This window comes from Canis lupus, chromosome 1 (assembly GCF_048164855.1).
Source record: "Canis lupus baileyi chromosome 1, mCanLup2.hap1, whole genome shotgun sequence".
Classification (NCBI taxonomy): Eukaryota; Metazoa; Chordata; class Mammalia; order Carnivora; family Canidae; genus Canis; species Canis lupus.
This window is the reverse complement of record NC_132838.1, coordinates 76,547,080-76,567,566: the sequence shown is the minus strand read 5'-3', so window position 1 is coordinate 76,567,566 and position 20,487 is coordinate 76,547,080. Positions and strand designations below refer to the sequence as shown.

General features: G+C 37.8%; 1 protein-coding gene across 5 annotated transcripts in view; it reads right to left on the bottom strand.

Moving 5' to 3' along the window:
- KIF27 (kinesin family member 27) overlaps nt 1-20,487 on the bottom strand; it is an 86,150-nt gene that overhangs the window by 5,372 nt on the left and 60,291 nt on the right. For all 5 annotated transcript variants that reach the window (XM_072836520.1, XM_072836543.1, XM_072836554.1 and 2 more), the window contains 5 exons: nt 17,831-18,007; nt 10,781-10,996; nt 5,963-6,169; nt 2,831-3,029; nt 174-338 (listed from right to left, as the gene is read on the bottom strand). In XM_072836520.1, coding sequence (XP_072692621.1) covers nt 174-338; nt 2,831-3,029; nt 5,963-6,169; nt 10,781-10,996; nt 17,831-18,007 — 964 coding nt within the window. The remainder of the gene's footprint in view (nt 1-173; nt 339-2,830; nt 3,030-5,962; nt 6,170-10,780; nt 10,997-17,830; nt 18,008-20,487) is intronic.

The window sequence follows — 20,487 nt, the reverse complement described above, 5'->3', positions numbered from 1 at the left end:
GATGATTAGAACGAGATAACTATTTTTGTTTATAGAGACAAATATGAGTTTAATATCTAATTCTAAATAACCCAGTCAATTGGGAAAGGCTAAACTATAAGTGAGGCACAACTTCACCAAATACTAGATATACATATCCTATTAGCATGACAGGTTAACACTAAAGGTCTTACGTTCAGATGGTACTAATTGCCGTCGAACTGCTTCCCCTATCAATTCCTTAAGTTTCTTCTTAAGATCTCTGCTGGTCTTCTTATAAAAATAAAGATCTTTTTCCAGTTGCTGGATTTTATCTTCATATGCTCTTAATTTTTCTATAAGTCCTTCTCCATCTTGCTCTATGAAACAGAGATTTACATTTAAAATCAGTTTAAAGGACCAAAAATTATGTTCTAACCCAGTCTCCAGACTATATTTAAAGGGTCAGATGTATGTTACATGTACCTACATGGATTTGTTTTCAGCTACAGTTTGGATTCTTCTGCCCTGAGTCACCTTCTCCACCCTTCCCGCTGCCAACTACCGCATCTTCATGATTGATTCATAAACAATTTTTGAGGGCAGCCCAAGTGGCTCAGCAGTTTAGCACCACCTTCAGCCCAGGGCCTGATCCTAGAAACCCAGGATCGAGTCCCACATTGGGCTCCCTACATGGAGCCTGCTTCTCCCTCTGCCTGTGTCTCTGCCTCTCTCTTTCTCCCTGTGTCTCTCATGAATAAATAAATAAAATCTTTTAAAAATATAAATAAATAAACTTTTTGAGGAGCACTAACTAGATTTATCCTTAGAACAGCAGAAATAATGTGTTTTCTATAAAAAAAATTCACTTTTGGAACTCTGTCCATTGGGTGCATTGATATCTTTATTTAAGGGAGCTCCTGGGTGGCTCAGTCAGTTAAGCATCTGCCTTTGGCTCAGGTCATGATCCCGGAGTCCTGAGATCAAGCCCCACTTTGGGTTCCCTGTTCATCACCTGATGAAGAGGGAGCCTGCTTCTCCTTCTCTCTTTGTCAAATAAATAAATAAAATCTTTTTTAAAAAAAATAAAAAGTTCCTACCGGGAACTGTGGATATATGGAAAGTCATAGGCTCAGGCTTATAGGCCCAAGAAATCTATAGCCAAAAGACCCTAAAAACCAAAAACCTGTCAAAAGAGGGAGATTACAAAAGAAAACAGCATATAAAAAGAGGGGAAATAGCATAAGTTGTAGTTTATGCTACAATATAACTTAGAGCTTCTAACTAATATTTATGAATGTCTGAAACTATCCCTACTGGGTAGGTGTTAGAACCAATAAAACCTCGTTAATTGACCTTCTAAAAATACTACTCTCAGATACTCTTTCTTATTGGTAAATTTGTAAAATGATCCTACTGGTTTTAATGGTCTTTTGCTGTAACTGGCTGTTTTGAAAATTTTTATCTAAGTATATTGGAGAGTTTAAATTAACCCATTAAAATTTTTTTTAAAAATTAAAAAAATAAATTAACCCATTATCTCATATTTAAAAATACTTTAAAGGGAGCCTGGATGGCTCAGTCAGTTGAGCGTCAGGCTCTTGATCTTGGCTCAGGTCATGATCTCAGGGTCATGGAATTGAGCCCTGAAGCAGGCTCTGCGCTCAGTGGGGAGTCTTCTTGAGATTCTTTCTCTCTCCCTCTCTCTCTGTGCCTTTCCACCACACACTCACTCTCTAACAAATATTTTTAAAATAAATAAATAAAAAATACTTAAATAACACCATAAATCAGAATCCCCATAAAGAATATCATATATGTCAACAGAATTTTATATAACATATTCAAGTGAAATTAGAAAATTCATAAATTATCATTTTTAGCTGCAACTTTGTTATGAAAAACTTATCCCAGCAATAAAAATGATTTTTAAAATGTTCTCATTTGGCTGTAGCATGAGCTTTTGTGGTACGATGTCAATTACTCAAAAAATACATGAAAAATTATATTAAAATATTACTTTATAGAGATGTAAGACAGAACTATAAATAAGGAAAGGAGAGCATGTTTGAATGAAGTGATGTATAGGATCCTGTCAGGAAATCCTGTCATCAGGCAACTGGTTGCTAAACTGGTTATAGAATTAACTTAGAGGTAAATTGCCTCAACACTCAAATTTATATATTTTCCAATTTTCTGCTTACTCAGGTTGTTTCTCCAGCTATAGATTCACAAGAATCAAGACTAAGCAGCTAAGCAGCCTGGACCAAAGCATCACCAGTACCGGTGGGCAATGATTCTGTTGCCATAGCAACTCTGCGTACTGGCCAAATGCCCAGGTAACATGAAGACCAACTGCTGTGATAGCTCTTTCCACATTGAACTACTGTATACTGATACAGTATGTGTCCATAGACGGTAGACTAATTTTGACCTAAGACATAACCTTAATGCATAAAATTGACAATCGACTGAAAATTATAACAAGAACTTGAACTAGAAATCTGACAGAGCCTATCACTTTAGTTATGTGAAGGGAGAGTAACTTAAATATCAAAGTACTATGTCCTTGGGAGGTAGAAACTTTTCAACCATACGCCATGAAGCCAGAAATCCCACTTTTGTACATAAAAAACGGGCCGACGACAAACAGGGGGATGTGTGGCACTGGGGACAGGCAGAGGGATGGCATTTCAAGAACGAAAAGCCCTCCGTCAAAGTCAACCAACCCCACATGTGGTAACCTAAACATGTAAAGCACAAAAACAAATGAAAGTAGTAACTATTTATTCATGTTAGACTTTTCTGCAATCAAATTCTGTCCTGTCCTCCTGTCCCAGCCCCTCCACAGCTGACCAGAAGGGGCAGGTACCTTGAAAATGATGTAACAGCAGCTGCATTTTCTGCTCATGTTCCTTTTGCTGGAGGGTCAGTCTCCGGTCACATTGCAATTTCAGAGATTCCAGGGCAGATTCCAATTCACAAACCATATTATCCCGTTCCAGAACCTTCATTTTACTTTCTTCATTCTGTAACTGTAGCTTCCGTTCGGTTTCTCGCAAATTGACCACCTAGCAAAGACATTTTTTTTATCTTTTAAGTGTGTCTTAGATAGCCAAATGTAATCATCCACTTCTCTTAGACTGCATGAAGAATCTCCTTAGTCACCATGGTGTAAATAAGCAAATGCTTTGTGACGTACCTGACAAAATAACCTAACAGCCTTTTTAGTTTATTAGGATTCTGAATCGGTAACAACTTCATTTTAAATATAATGTTGTTCTATCACCCCTCCATCATCTCTCAGACATGGTCGCTGCAATTTACATTTATAATCCTATATATAATTCTATTTCTCTAGTCTAAGAAGAGAATGGGAACCTAAAGACTCTGGTAACATCTAGATAACTCCCAGTTTTAACTCCAACATGGATGTTGTAAATAAGTAACAGAATTTTTAAAACTATAAACACAGAATTCAGTCTCAGATTATGCATTTATTTTTTTTTATTTTTTTAAATTTATTTTTTATTGGTGTTCAATTTACTAACATACAGAATAACCCCCAGTGCCCGTCACCCATTCACTCCCACCCCCCGCCCTCCTCCCCTTCCACCACCCCTAGTTCGTTTCCCAGAGTTAGCAGTCTTTACGTTCTGTCTCCCTTTCTGATATTTCCCACACATTTCTTCTCCCTTCCCTTATATTCCCTTTCACTATTATTTATATTCCCCAAATGAATGAGAACATATAATGTTTGTCCTTCTCCGACTGGCTTACTTCACTCAGCATAATACCCTCCAGTTCCATCCACGTTGAAGCAAATGGTGGGTATTTGTCATTTCTAATAGCTGAGTAATATTCCATTGTATACATAAACCACATCTTCTTTATCCATTCATCTTTCGTTGGACACCGAGGCTCCTTCCACAGTTTGGCTATCGTGGCCATTGCTGCTATAAACATCGGGGTGCAGGTGTCCCAGCGTTTCATTGCATTTGTATCTTTGGGGTAAATCCCCAACAGTGCAATTGCTGGGTCGTAGGGCAGGTATATTTTTAACTGTTTGAGGAACCTCCACACAGTTTTCCAGAGTGGCTGCACCAGTTCACATTCCCACCAACAGTGTATGAGGGTTCCCTTTTCTCCACATCCTCTCCAACATTGGTTGTTTCCTGCCTTGTTAATTTTCCCCATTCTCACTGGTGTGAGGTGGTATCTCATTGTGGTTTTGATTTGTATTTCCCTGATGGCAAGTGATGCAGAGCATTTTCTCATGTGCATGTTGGCCATGTCTATGTCTTCCTCTGTGAGATTTCTGTTCATGTCTTTTGCCCATTTCATGATTGGATTGTTTGTTTCTTTGGTGTTGAGTTTGATAAGTTCTTTATAGATCTTGGAAACTAGCCCTTTATCTGATATGTCATTTGCAAATATCTTCTCCCATTCTGTAGGTTGTCTTTGAGTTTTGTTGACTGTATCCTTTGCTGTGCAAAAGCTTCTTATCTTGATGAAGTCCCAATAGTTCATTTTCGCTTTTGTTTCTTTTGCCTTCGTGGATGTATCTTGCAAGAAGTTACTACGGCCGAGTTCAAAAAGGGTGTTGCCTGTGTTCTTCTCTAGGATTTTGATGGAATCTTGTCTCACATTTAGATCTTTCATCCATTTTGAGTTTATCTTTGTGTATGGTGAAAGAGAGTGGTCTAGTTTCATTCTTCTGCATGTGGATGTCCAATTTTCCCAGCACCATTTATTGAAGAGACTGTCTTTCTTCCAATGGATAGTCTTTCCTCCTTTATCGAATATTAGTTGCCCATAAAGTTCAGGGTCCACTTCTGGATTCTCTATTCTGTTCCATTGATCTATGTGTCTGTTTTTGTGCCAGTACCACACTGTCTTGATGACCACAGCTTTGTAGTACAACCTGAAATCTGGCATTGTGATGCCCCCAGATATGGATTATGCATTTATTTAGTCCAGTGGGTTCTTCTCTGCACTGCTACGAAGTGAATATACTGCAATGTATGTGTCACAGAATTTGCTAATGTAGTGACCTTCTCTCTAGAAAAATACTCATTTCTATGAAGGGTACCCAGGGTCAGAAAATCCACTCACCATGGCCTGGGTGCTTTGAGTTAAGAACCCTTTCTCTAAAAATACCAGAAAAGAATTCTCCATGTCAAAGCTTCAGACAGCACTGCACCATTTTTCTGCCCTCCACTCATGCAGTGATAGGATGCATTCTTATCAATAATAATAGCTTACTACCACTACTACTACTATTACTGTCAGTAGCTACTGATAGTCATTATCCTAGAGGAGGGCTGTGTATAATATTTCCATTAATTTTTTCATCTTTATGTCACTTGTCTAACAGAACTAGAACTTTATTTTAAAAGTCCAGTGTTTTATTTTCACTAACTGTCTGATATTCCCTTAAACTGAAGATACCTTTCAGAGAAAAAGAGTTACTATTTGCTTAACACTTCACAATATATACCTTAAGAGAAGAAATTATTATTCAGGTTAATGCTAAAATCTATTATTATCTTTGTCATTGATGTAACACTTCATCTTCATTTCAATTCATAGGTATGATGATAAAGTACAGGTACCCCTACCCTATAGCAATGAAAGAAAGGGAGCCGAAACTTGGAGGGCCCTTGATTTTTCATGAATGCTGAGTAACAACAAGCAAATCTAGAAAATATCCAAGAAACAGTGACTGAGGAATATAACTTGAATTTTTAGTTTTTAAAACTATTTGAGAAAGCCTTTCTTTCAAAGGCCCTTCCAACTTTAAGAGCCTCCCAAAGTCAGGCCTACATACTTGGGATAAGCACACAGCTTCCAGATGACCACATTCAGTATTGTATGGAGAAATCATGCTTAAATCTGTAGTTGCACTATCAAATTTTTAGGACTTTCAATTTCTTAAATGTGAGATATATAAGCATCTTGACCCCTCTCCCCCCATATAAGAAAATCCTTCTAAGAAACAAACCTTATTGAAATATCTGAAAAGAATAGCTCTAATCTCAACAGGACGCAGGCAAATTAGTTTTTCTAAGACATTTGCTTCACTATGAGAGAGGTTTTGGAACGAAGCTCTGAGCGAGTTCTGGCGACTCTGGATGCTTTCATTCTTGTATTCAATTGCAGCTTCCAAAGCTTCAATCGCTTCTTCAAGTTGGAAAAGAACATGTTCCTCCTAGATATAACAGAAATCACTCATTTTAAATGAAATAATGTAACTTGGACTTTGTCATACACTAAGATCTCACTATGTTTTCTTGAATCTAATGGGCACAGTTACCATTTGTCTATTAAATATTAAGAAAAATGTTTACTGAGTGCTTGCCATGCTACACAGTGCAATATGTGTACACACACATATATAAAACATACAATCAGAGAATCCTCGCAGTAAACCTTGTGTATGAAATGTCTCAAGGTCATGGAGCAAATGCCGATAACCAAGGAATATACTTGAACAAAGCCTCACTCCTCCAGGACCAGCACTATTGCCATGTATCTCCCTCCACAGATCTTAGTGCATATTATGTGTCACAGAGATCTGGAGACTCTTTGCTATCCCTTCAAGGATCTATCAAAGTGATATACTGCCAGGAGGGAAAGAAGAAACAGATTTAGAATAATTATTAGGAACTAGTTATCAGGGACGCCTGGGTGGCTCAGCGGTTGAACATCTACCTTTGGCTCAGGGTGTGATCCTGCAGTCCTGGAACTGAGTCCCGCATTAGGCTCCCTGCATGGAGTCTGCTTCTCTCTCTGCCTATATCTCTGCCTCTCTCTCTCTGTCCCTCATAAATAAATAAATATAAAATAAAATCTTAAAAAAAAAAGGAATTAGTCATCAGAAGAGAGTCTCTAGGGAGAAAAGAGTATGACATAAAAAAAAAAAAGCAGGGAGAGGGCACCTGGGTAGTTCAGTTGGTTAGGTGTGTCTGCCTTCAGCTCAGGTCATGATCCCAGGGTCCTAGATCAAGCCCCACACCAGACTCCCTGCTCAGCAGGGAGTCTGCTTCTCCCTCTCCCTCTGGCCCTCCACCCCACTTGTGCTCTCTCTCTCTCTCAAATAAATAAATACAATCTTGAAAAAAAAAGTGAGGATTTAAGGACATAAAACATTTCATAAACTTTCTGTAAGATGTCACTACAGAGCAAAGGCATTAAAAATAGCAACAGTATAGCATTTTTTTCATAAGCTAGGAAGATCTCCTTTGTAGGGGGGAAAAAACCCTGATGAATCCCTGTCAGAAAACCTAGAAGTTCTCTGAACTAACCAAACAATGTCTTATTGGGGGCAGAGGGTGTTCAAATTTCTGGTAAGAAATTATTTCAGACTTGGTTAGATATTTCTGTATATCTGTATGTATGGTGGAGGTTACCAAAAACTTAGGTTCCTTGAAGGCAGACCATCTTGTCTATACCCATGTCCTTATTGCCTAGCACAGTACATATCACAGTTTCTACTAAGTATCTGCTGAATGAGTTAATGAGGGAAAAGGAGAAAAAAATACTTTCACATGTCTGATTATATGACCCAAATATTTCTCTCCACTCCTTCCCCCAGTACTTCATAGGAAAATAATGTGAATACTTCTGATCTACCTAAAGAATAGAGTGACTTGCTGAACTCCTTTTCTGGAATTCAGGGAAAAAGTATGTGATAACCTATTCCAGTGGGAGGTTGAGTAAAGCCATTGGTTTTAAATGGTTTAAAAATGGTTTTAAATGGTTTTAAAAGCCATTTTATAAAAATATCCAGAAAGAACCATTTTGAAAAAAATATTCAACAACCATTTTGTTCCTCTGGGCAATTTCTAACCATCAAGAATTTGATGATTTGATAATCACTCTGTTGAGAAGAAAATAAGATGCACCTTTTTAAGAAAAACAAACCTAAGTCCTGAAAGCTGCATCAATGAATGGATAAGAAGAACCAGAAAATAAAATGATTTATCCAAAGAACATACCTGACTTTCTGAATAATGCATACTATGATATTTTACCAAAAATGTGGAAAGTGTTTGCCTTTATATATGTCTGAGAACAATTTGGAACAAATTGAGTTTCTATAGTTTTGGACCTAAGTTAGGGAAGTCCTGACATATGTCTAAGACAGTATGACTCCAGAATCTGAGGATGGCCCACTCCAGTGAGGCTACAGCATGTAAATATTCATGCTTCTCTCTAGCCAGCAATAGGTGTGGCAAGATGAATGTCAATGAAAAACTGACCCAGGATGAAAAATCTGCCATAATGCAAACAATATATTATCAAGAGTTGACTATGCTCTATCAGAGAGCACTGCTTTTTACAAATGCACCAGGGATCTTGTTAAAATGCAGATTTCTAATTCAGCAGGCCTGCGTGGGGAGGCTCTGCATTTCTAACAGGCTCCCAGGTGAGGCTGCTGTTGATCCAGAGACAACACTGAGAGCAGCAAGGACTTAAATGACCACTTAAAGCAGTGGTCTCCAAACAGTTTAGATCGCACATCCCTATTAATAAAACAAAAAAACAGGAACAAATAAAGAGAAAACTTTTAAGTATTCATTGCATATTTGTATATTTCTCCATATACTATATGCACATTCTAACAATAAAACATGAAATTCAAAGTGTAAAAGATGAAATAAACATAGATATAATAGTTCTTATGTTTTCTTCCTATATCCCACTTATTGAACTGCTCTACATTATTAGAAAAATGGGGTTGGAACTATTTTTTTAAATTTGTTTCTAGAGTTTACCCAAAACAGAAAGTATCTGTCTATATTAAATTGTTGGGTAATCTTGTACTCATATAGTAATCTAAAATCTATCACTTCCTGTTAAGGAGTACAATTATAAAAATGATTCTGATTTATTGTGGAAAGAGAAAATAATCCTAAACTGGTTTAAAGAGATCAAAATAGCAAACTATTCCACCTAGATTTTATTGATGTCTTGCGTCACAACAGAATCTCATGTTCCCAATCATCCACGATTGGCAGATCTATCTGGTAATAGTAATCCTGACATTAAGACAGCGGTGAGAGTAGAGCCCACTCTGAGTGACACTGAGAAGAACCAACTTTGTGGAAGAAGTCTGCAGAGGCTCACATGGCTAATGGAACCCCACCAACTGCAGGAGGCTCACAATTCCCTCGAACCAATCCATACTGGCTGCTAAACAGGTATTATGCATGATGCTGTATTTTTCACCACAAACCCTACAGAGTGAATTTTGGTTACAGAATTCCACATGAAAGAGAAATGTATTTCTGGATGAGGATAATGGGGCCTCTACCCTTCTGCAAACATAATTTGTTCATGCCCTTCTCTGTACCTTATTTAATGGTGTTCTACCTTACAGACGCCTTCTTTCTTCTACCAATATTATGGTTTTCATAATTGCGCCCAAGATTCCAATCCACCAAAGCTGCCTTGATGAGTCTTCCCCCCAAATGACCATTGCATTGTTTTGTATAAATAATGTAACAAGTATGGTTTTATTACATTATTATATCTTGCTTTTTTTTATGTTTAGAGTTTTCTTATATCTCTTATCCCCAGAGAGAATATGAATTTTTCAAAAGAAGCATAATGCTATTTATTTATTTATTTATTTATTTATTTATTTATTTATTTATTCCATGGGATCTAGTAACAGTCCTGGGCAGGCAGGAATTCCTCAAAAACTCATATTTTGTGGTATCTTGGGCTCTCATACCTTCAAATATACAAGGCCAGTTTCCAATTCAACACCCTCAGGAGGACAGCCTGATTCTGTGATCCTCTGCACAGCTATGCAGACCCTACAACGGGGCAGTGAGGCTTATTATGCCACCCCCAATCAAGTTAGTTTTCAATTCCCTTCAACCGTGCAGGACACAACAGTCTAATTTTATGAGATTCTTGCTCCTGTTCCTCTTAACCAGCCTCCTTAACTTCTTCTCCAATCTAAAACTATCCAAGATTCAGCAAGGTGCATGATTTCCAGCTACTCACTTTCTCTTAGCAATTTTCTCTTGCTTTGGTCATGACAGGACATCGACAATAAACATTTCCAGAGAAAATTCATGCTCAAAAATTCAGACTTGTCTGATAAAATAAGTGATGAGCACCATTGCCAACTGATGTAGAATTTTGACAAAAGACAAAGTCTGAGACAATCTGGCAGCTAATAAATGTACTATCTTTTACATAGTTTTAAAAAGTAAAGGTGAGAGGAGCCATATGCTCCTCTAAATGAACTCATATTCAGAGGTATTTTTATTGGGATTTGAATTCCACGCATCTGCTTGGCTGGAACATGCTCTCGAAGGTTGGGCGTCTCTGAAAGAATTAACCTTGAATGCCCTGGCCATCCATAGTCTGTAACAGATGACCTAGTATCAGTCAAGAAAGAAGTAGAGAGAGAAGGTAGGTGCTCTCTTTGGTAGAACTGAGGAAAAAGAGTCCTTCGAATCATTATGTGTTCTGTGAGGTCACATAAGAAACCCCGGCTGAGAGGGGGTTAGGAGTTAGGGTTAGGATTAAGGGTTAGGGTTAGGGCCCTACTCGAGGTTAGGGTTAGTTTCCCAGGCCCTGGCAACGTTCATAGACTCCCGTGTGAGGATAACACAGTTTCTAGGTAAGCATGGACTGTGGCACTTAATAGGAGCCAGGTAAACTCATTATATCTGACACAGTCTCAAGGAAACAAAGTTTACCAGAGTTCTCATTTTTATGTTTTAGTTAACAAGGACAGAAGAAATCATCCCAGTGACCCATCATAGAGTACTTCCAGTTCTAAAGAATACTGACTTACTTCAGGTGTTAACACACTACCATTTTTAAGTTTCTCATCCACACTATTTCTTCGTCTCTGTAGCTGATCCTTTTCTTTCTGGAGGGCTTGGACTTGTTCTGCAATCTTTATTTTCTCCTCAGCTGTGCTGTGTTGAAGCTCGGCATTCTTTTCACACAACTCTTGATCCAGCAAGTTCAGGCGAGTTGATATTTTCAAACTATCTGTGTTTAAGATCTAGAAAGACACAATCAACCAAACACCCCAAAAACAGTTACTCAAAAGCCAGACTGCATATAAATTTTAAAAATAGGGAAAATTACTAACTGAATATATTTATTTTTAGCTTCCACATTATTGTTTTCCCTTGTGGGGGTGATTTTGGTTTTTTTTTTAATCTTAAGTTAAATGCCTTAAAAAAAAAAAAAAAAAAAAAAAAAAAAAGGAGATTCAAGGAGTGCCTGGGTGGTGCAGTCAGTTAAACAACTGACTCTTGATTTCGACCCAAGTCATGATCTCAGGGTTGTGAGATCAAGCCCAGCATGAGGCTCATGGAACCTGCTTAAGGTTCTTTCTCTCCCTCTCCCCTACCCCATGCTCTCTCTTTCAAAAAAGAAAAAAAAAAAGGAGTGGGGAGATTCAAATGTTGAATTTACTGCCAAGTATTGCTTGCCCACACCAGACTACAGAATATTGGTTTTGAGAGCTAGTATTTTTCCTTTTTTTTATTATTTCTTAAATTAAACTTTTCTTCCTTGGTCTGTTACATAGTTATATGGCCTGTAACTAATAATGTAATTTCCCTAAAGGTTGAGATTTGGTTTGTTGCTGTTTAAATATACAATTTGTTTCTACTCTTATTTCACTCTGATCAGAAAACACACCAGTTAAAGTAATGGAGATACTTGATATGGTCTAACCTAAGAGAAATCTTAAAATAAGTTTTGCATCTAAGTATGTATGTATATATACTACAGGTTTATAATTTTTTTAAAGTAATCCCCTTTAACCTGAGTCTCACTCCCCAGAAACAATCTTCAACCTTTCTAGATGTTTCTCCTGGTGTTAATGTTTCTAAATAACATTACCAATTTCACATACTGCCTACAGACTGACTATTGGGGAAGACAAGGACCTGGCTCTATCATGCCTCCTCTACTTCCCCTCCTCGAGTCTCCCCATATAAGGTATATTGCAGTTTTATGTTAAATCAATCAGTTTACATGACTTTGTGAATATTATTCATAGTTGAATTACCTAGTAGTATAAAAAAAATTTTCCATAGGATACAACTTTTGGTACTACCTACTAACTCTTCTCCAACAGAACTATACAATTCCTTTCAACACTGTTTTTTTCATTTGACCAAAATGTACATCAGGAAATTTTTGTTTTATTCTAGAAACATTTATCCCAAAGTCTCCATCCATGTGCTCCAAACTAGTTGTTCTAGAACTTCCTTTTGGTGTTATCCTGGGAATTTCCATGTTGGTCACACTTTCAAGACGCTGAGCCTTCTTTTTTCATAGTTGATGCCCTCATTTTTGTGAAGCACAGCCTCTTAGTCGTTTTCTGAGACAGGCTAGGGTGGAGATTTTTTCACCTGAAAATGTCCTTATTCTGCCTTCATATTTGATTCAGAGTTAGGCTCAAAAGAGAAGTCTTGTTTGGAAATCACTTTCCTTCTGAGTTAGAAGACTGCTGCGGGTCTTTTAGTTTCTACTAAAGAAGACTGAGAGGTCTAATTCCATTCTGATTGTTGAGATTTACAAAGGACTCATCTCTTCTAATTGGTAACTTTCAGAATCTTTTCTTTTCCTTGAGATACTCAAAACTTCTCAATGGCAAGCGTTTGGCCCTCATTTTGCTGGGCCCCTGATGACCTATTTCGATCTAGAGTCTCACATCTTCAGTGTTGGGAAATTTATGTTGCCTCTGATAATCCCCTCTCTCGTTTTCTGCTATATCTTCCTGAAATTCCTATTTCTTGGATGTTCTACTTCCTGGATTTATCTGCCAACTAAAGTTTTTTCCTCCTATTTTCTATGTATCCTTTTATTTGCTTTCTGGGATATTTCTTCAACGTTATCCTCCAAACTTTTACATATTCAGTAATTCTCATTTTACGATAAAGAGAGCATCATCTTTGAGCACCTTGAGGATATTAAGGGTTTTTGGAAGCTTTTTCAGCTCCTTCCCCTATCTCTAATGTCTCTGAGCTTCATTTTTTCTCTTGGTCTCTCTCTTTCACATTAGTAGCATTCCTGCCATGGCTGTCCCACTTAAGAGTCAAGCATGAAAATGGTAATACATTGTGTGATGGGTATGCTTTGTCACAACAGGATATATCTAGGGTCTGGCCACTTAGTTGGGGGGCCCAAGAGTGTTTTTAGGTCTTTTTTTCAGGGACGGTTTCAGAAAACCCACCAATGACCTGCTGGGAAGTATAAATCTGGCTGCCAGCATTCTGGGATCTAAATAAGGATTCAGGAAATAAATGGCTATCTCAGGATTTGTATGTAGACTAGGCTTTCATTCATTCCCTGTTTTGAGTATTTTGATTTACTCCAACCTTCTGCTATACCTGGTTCAACCTTCAGAAAATAAAGCGTTTAGCCTCAGAGTGAGAAAAGGATGGTTTCCTGATGATGCCCTGCTTTCATCTTTATGCTTCAGTCCTGCCTTCCAAAAATCTGGGTCACTTTGTTTCTGAGTCTTTTTTTTTTCTTTCAGGTTTTATTTATTTGTATAGAGAGAGACACAGCGAGAATGCACATGAGCAGGGGGAGAGGAAGGGAGAGGGAGAGAGACTCCTAGGCAGACTATGTGCTGAGTGCAGAGCCCCAGAGGGGGCTGGATCTCACAACCATGAAATCATGACCTGAGTGGAAGCCAAGAGTTGTACAGTTAATGGACTGAACCACTCAGGTTCTCCTCTGAGTCTTTTTTAATTCTTTTTTTAAAAGATTTTATTTATTTATTCATGAGAAACACACAGAGAGAGGCAGAAATAGAAAAGGCTCCCCATGCAGAGCCTGATGCAAGACTCGATCCTAAGACCCCAGGATCACAACCTGAGCCAAAGGCAGACGCTCAACCACTAAGCTACCCAGGTGTCCCATCTTTTCTTATTCTATGTGAATTCTCTCATAAAGCTGTTATTATTTTAAAAATAAAAAAAAAAAAAGCGAATGCTACAGTCAGCCTCTCATTCACGATCCTCTCAAGGCACTTGGATTTCAGCCTCCCCCTGCTTAGTAAGCACTTATCTATTGCCTTCTATTTTACATTTCTTGGTAATCTTTTGTATCTTTTTTCCCTTTATGGCCATACAGCTTTTTTTTTTTAATAATAGCTTTACTGAGAGATAATTTACATGCAGTTCACCTATTGATTGATTGATTGATTGAGACTTTTTAAAAGTTATCTCTATACCCAATGTGGGGCTCAAACTCACAACCCCAAGATCAAGAGTCACATACTCCACCAACAGAGCCAACCAGGCACCCTTAAGTCGCCTATTTAAAGGATATAATTTGATGGATCTTAGTATATTCACAGTTGTGAGTTGCACAGTTGTGCATCCATCACCATAATCAATTTGAGAACGTTTTCATTGCTCCCCAAAGTGAAACCTCATGTGCACTAGCAATCATTTCATTTCTTCCCCAATCCCTGACCCAGCCCTCAGTAACCACTACTCTACTTTCTATCTCTATGCAATTGCCTCATCTGCACATTGATATAAATGGAGCCAGACAATATGTGTTCTTTTGTGGCTGGCTTCTTTCCCTTAACACAATGTTTTTGGGGTTCATCCATGTGGTAGCATGGATCAGAACTTCATTCCTTCCTCTTGCTGAGTAATATTCCATAGTATGGATATACCACTTTATCTGTTCAATATCCATTCTCTTTATCCATGCAATAACTCTGTGTTTAACTTTTTGAGGAACTACAACGTAGTTATCCAAGGCAACTGCACCATTTTACAATCCCACAAGCAGCGTATGAGTATTCCAATTCCTTCATATAGTCACCAACACTTCTCATCTTTTTTTCTGACCACAGCTATCCATCCTAGTAAGTGTAAAGCAGGGTCTCATCTATGTTTTGATTTGCATTTTCCTGATGGCTAATAATGTTGAACATTATTTCATATGTTTATTGGCCATTTGTATATCTTATTTGAGAAATGTCTATTAAATCTTTTGTCCATTTTTTAATTGAGTTGTCTTTTTATTATTAAGTTATGACTTCTTTATATATTCTAGATACAATTCCTTTATCAGGTTTATGATCTATAAAAATTTTTCTCCATTCTGTGGGTTGTCTTTTCAAAACCCACTTTTTTTGATGGTGGCCTTTGCATAACAAATGCTTTTAACTGTGATGAAGTCCAATTTATCTGTTTCTTCTGTTGCTTGTGCTTCAGATATAATATCACAGAAACCATTGCTTAATCCAAGGTAACAAAGATTTACACTTTAGTTTTCTTCTAAGAGTTTTATAGTTTTACCTCATATTTAGGTCTTTGACTCACTTTGAGTTGAAATCATAAATGGTATGAAAATAGTTTTTTTATATCATGTTCCTTGTCCAAAATGCATAGGACCGAATTTTGATTTCTTAAACACTGAAATAAATGTAATCTACTTACACCTTTTGTTCAGAAAAGAACCCAGCAATGTAACAGTCTCAAATCTCTCTTCTGTTTCATTAAAATGATCTTCAAAGAATCAATTTTGCTTTGCTCTGCTGGGGTTTCATTTATCTGTACTCTACTTATTTCAATATGGTATTAAATTTTACATCTTGTTGGAAGTAGAAAACTTCATTTTTAAAAATTTATTTTGTTGTTGTTAGATCACTAATAAACTTATTTCAGGAAGATTTTCCTCCTCATTCCTTTTTATTTTTTTGCTCTTTATTCTTTGGTGATACAGAGCATATAATAAATGTCCCAGTTTATTTTCTATTTACTCACTTGATATATTAGTTTGTTCATCTCTTTTGCTGTCATTTACATGTTTTGGGAGATCGCTTTTAAAACTTAACCCTGACAGGCAGTGTGCACAAGCTACCTGGATACAGCACCAGCAACTAGGCTGGTCGGAGGGGCTGCTCCTACCCCTGTGTCCCACAGCCTAGTGCTAATAGCTATTCAACATGACTGGGGAATTGAAGACAGAGCAGAGGTAAATACAGGTCTCCATGTTTGAAATAGAGAGGTTAAGAACACACCACCATCATCTCAGATCCTACTGACCTGGCTGAAAGGCAGAATAAGCAGGTCACTGATCCCCTCTGTTCTCTTTCTTAACGTGTAAACTGTTTTTGGCCTACTGGGTAGAAAGTCCTCTTCATGTCTGGGGCAAGCCAGCTTCATTTTCAGATGCTACTGGTGCTATTGTTGAAAGTATCTATAGCTACATCCAAAAGAGTATCTCCTGGTTCTTCTACTCTCTCCACAATCATTCCTTTTCAGAACTTGAAATTGAGACAAATTCCTTCATAAAATCAGTTTTTTGATTCATATAACCCAAGTTCTCCAGCCAAAGTTCTTATAAAGGTCCCCAAGTTGTCATAAATTGAAAGTGAACAAATCTTAATTACATAAAATCTTTCTTCTAGAGGAACCCTGCAAATACCTAACTTTGGGTAGCAGTAATAGATCATTTTTAAGTCTATTTTTCCAAATTACCAATGCTCTCTACACAGCATCAAATGGTACAATTTATTTCTTAAATATCCACTTATAAAGAAGTTGCCAGGGGAATCTCTTGGTTCATGGTTATAGACTTTGTGTTTGGGTCCATAAAATGTTTTGGAAATAGGGTGACAGTTGTATAACACTGTGAATGTGGGGATCCCTGGGTGGCTCAGCAGTTTAGTGCCTGCCTTTGGCCCAGGGCATGATCCTGGAGTCCTGGGATCGAGTTCCACGTCAGGCTCCCTGCATGGAGCCTGCTTCTCCCTCTGCCTGTGTCTCTGCCTCTCTCTCTCTGTCTCTCATGAATGAATGAATGAATGAATGAATGAATGAATAAATAAATAAATACAAAAAAGCACTGTGAATGTAACTAGTGTCACTGAATTATATACTGAAAAATGGTTAAAATGGCAAATTTTATGTATATTTTACCATAATTTTTAAAATACCAAAAAAGATGAATGGATAAAGAAGATGTGGTTTATGTATACAATGGAATGTTACTCAGCCATTAGAAACGACAAATACCCACCATTTGCTTCGACGTGGATGGAACTGGAGGGTATTATGCTGAGTGAAATAAGTCAATCAGAGAAGGACAAACATTACATGGTCTCATTCATTTGGGGAATATAAATAATAGTGAAAGGGAATAGAAGGGAAGGGAGAAGAAATGGGTAGGAAATATCAGAAAGGGAGACAGAACATGAAGACTCCTAACTCTGGGAAACGAACTAGGGGTGGTGGAAGGGGAGAGGGCAGGGGGTGGGGGTGAATGGGTGACAGGCACTGAGGGGGGCACTTGATGGGATGAGCACTGGGTGTTATTCTGTATGTTGGCAAACTGAACACCAATAAAAAATAAATTTATTATTAAAAAAATAAAATAAAATAAAATAAAATAAAATACCAAAAAAGTTAACAATAAATCATACTTGGCAGAACACTTAACACTGGATTTCAAAATTGCAAGAGATTTTACCCGTACTCATTAAATAAACACTAACATGGAAAATACATTGAAAACCAGAAGAGTTTTCTTTTCGGTTTCTTTTTTTTTTTTTTTAAGATTTATTTATTTATTTATTTATTTATCCATGATAGAGAGAGAGAGAGAGAGAGAGGCAGAGACACAGGAGGAGGGAGAAGCAGGCTCCATGCCGGGAGCCCGACGTGGGACTCGATCCCAAGACTCCAGGATCGCACCCTGGGCCAAAGGCAGGTGCTAAACCGCTGAGCCACCCAGGAATCCCTCTTTTGGTTTCTAATTTCACAGTGGTATGATTTACTTCTTAGGAAAAAAAATCCCAGTTTCAATGGCTTACAACCACAATCAAAGAGCATAACAAAGAGAATACCTGACTTGATCTCAACTTCTTATTCTCCAGGTGGCTCTTCTCCTTTAACAGGGCCTCCTTCTTACAAACTATGGCCTCTCGCTTCTTTAAGTCTTCTTGCAGCTCCTCCAATTCTTGGCGTTGGTTCAGGACTTTCTCTACTTCTTCATCTAACCATTTCTTTTGCTCGTCCAGTTTCTATATTAAAATCCCAAAGAAATGTTACATCATTTGTTTTTCTTCTGCCATAAGATGTACATGGTAATAACATAACTTCTGATTGGCTAAAACACCTCAAGTGAACATTTTTTAACCATCTGGAAGACATTAAGTGAACACTGAATAACTCTCAGTGAGAATACTAAGACAGTGTTCCTGTCAAAACCCATCAAGAAGTGGTTCTGGTTAACACCTTGCTGTGTTTTATAAGGAATTAAGATGTATTCCCCAATATCTGTTCGAGCCTGGGATTTTCTAGGCTCACTGAGAAAGAGCTGACAATTTTCTATGTATATATTAAGAGACAGTTCTGAGAACATGCTCGGGATCTTTTTCTCTGTCGCAGAGGAGCAAGCATGCCTGCATCACAGCACTTACGCTGCTGGCTGCTCTACAGTCTGTCTCTGCTGCTTGAGCTCCTTGATGGACTGCAGAGACTGTCTTCTCTCCCTCTCTATCCCCAGTGCCTGGTATACTTCCTAGCCCATGACTGGCCTTCAATAAAATGTTAAATGATTGGATGAATGCCTGAATCCATCAATTTATCAATGAAGTGAATAAATGAATACACACAGTGGAAGACACATATGATAAGAGCATGGAAATATACTCTACACTCTAACCTGTCAACATCAAGGAATTATAAGATAAACAGAGCTGGAAAGATTTCTAAAACAAGCAGCTTAGTGTTCTCTTGAATTGAGGACACCCAGAAACAAAGAAAACAAAAATATGAATGGAATATGAACTTTACCAAGCACCCATCTGCACTGTGGACATAGTAATGAAGCAATGCCAGCTAAGCAACAAATAATACGAAAACAAATCAATACAGTACTATTTTCTAATTCTTCTCCAGATTAATAAAAATGGTGCCTAGAAATCTATATTAAAACAATGAGTGGCACCCAAAAGCATAAGATACCTAGGAATAAACCTCACCAAAGATGTAAAGGATCTATACCCTCAAAACTATAGAACACTTCTGAAAGAAATTGAGGAAGACACAAAGAGATGGAAAAATATTCCATGCTCATGGATTGGCAGAATTAATATTGTGAAAATGTCAATGTTACCCAGGGCAATATACACGTTTAATGCAATCCCTATCAAAATACCATGGACTTTCTTCAGAGAGTTAGAACAAATTATTTTAAGATTTGTGTGGAATCAGAAAAGACCCCGAATAGCCAGGGGAATTTTAAAAAAGAAAACCATATCTGGGGGCATCACAATGCCAGATTTCAGGTTGTACTACAAAGCTGTGGTCATCAAGACAGTGTGGTACTGGCACAAAAACAGACACATAGATCAGTGGAACAGAATAGAGAATCCAGAAGTGGACCCTGAACTTTATGGGCAACTAATATTCGATAAAGGAGGAAAGACTATCCATTGGAAGAAAGACAGTCTCTTCAATAAATGGTGCTGGGGAAATTGGACATCCACATGCAGAAGAATGAAACTAGACCACTCTCTTTCACCATACACAAAGATAAACTCAAAATGGATGAAAGATCTAAATGTGAGACAAGATTCCATCCAAATCCTAGAGAAGAACACAGGCAACACCCTTTTTGAACTCGGCCGTAGTAACTTCTTGCAAGATACATCCACAAAGGCAAAAGAAACAAAAGCAAAAATGAACTATTGGGACTTCATCAAGATAAGAAGCTTTTGCACAGCAAAGGATACAGTCAACAAAACTCAAAGACAACCTACAGAATGGGAGAAGATATTTGCAAATGACATATCAGATAAAGGGCTAGTTTCCAAGATCTATAAAGAACTTATTAAACTCAACACCAAAGAAACAAACAATCCAATCATGAAATGGGCAAAAGACATGAACAGAAATCTCACAGAGGAAGACATAGACATGGCCAACATGCATATGAGAAAATGCTCTGCATCACTTGCCATCAGGGAAATACAAATCAAAACTACAATGAGATACCACCTCACACCAGTGAGAATGGGGAAAATTAACAAGGCAGGAAACAACAAATGTTGGAGAGGATGCGGAGAAAAGGGAACCCTCTTACACTGTTGGTGGGAATGTGAACTGGTGCAGCCACTCTGGAAAACTGTGTGGAGGTTCCTCAAACAGTTAAAAATATACCTGCCCTACGACCCAGCAATTGCACTGTTGGGGATTTACCCCAAAGATACAAATGCAATGAAACGCCGGGACACCTGCACCCCGATGTTTCTAGCAGCAATGGCCACTATAGCCAAACTGTGGAAGGAGCCTCGGTGTCCAACGAAAGATGAATGGATAAAGAAGATGTGGTTTATGTATACAATGGAATATTACTCAGCTATTAGAAATGACAAATACCCACCATTTGCTTCAACGTGGATGGAACTGGAGGGTATTATGCTGAGTGAAGTAAGTCAGTCGGAGAAGGACAAACATTATATGTTCTCATTCATTTGGGGAATATAAATAATAGTGA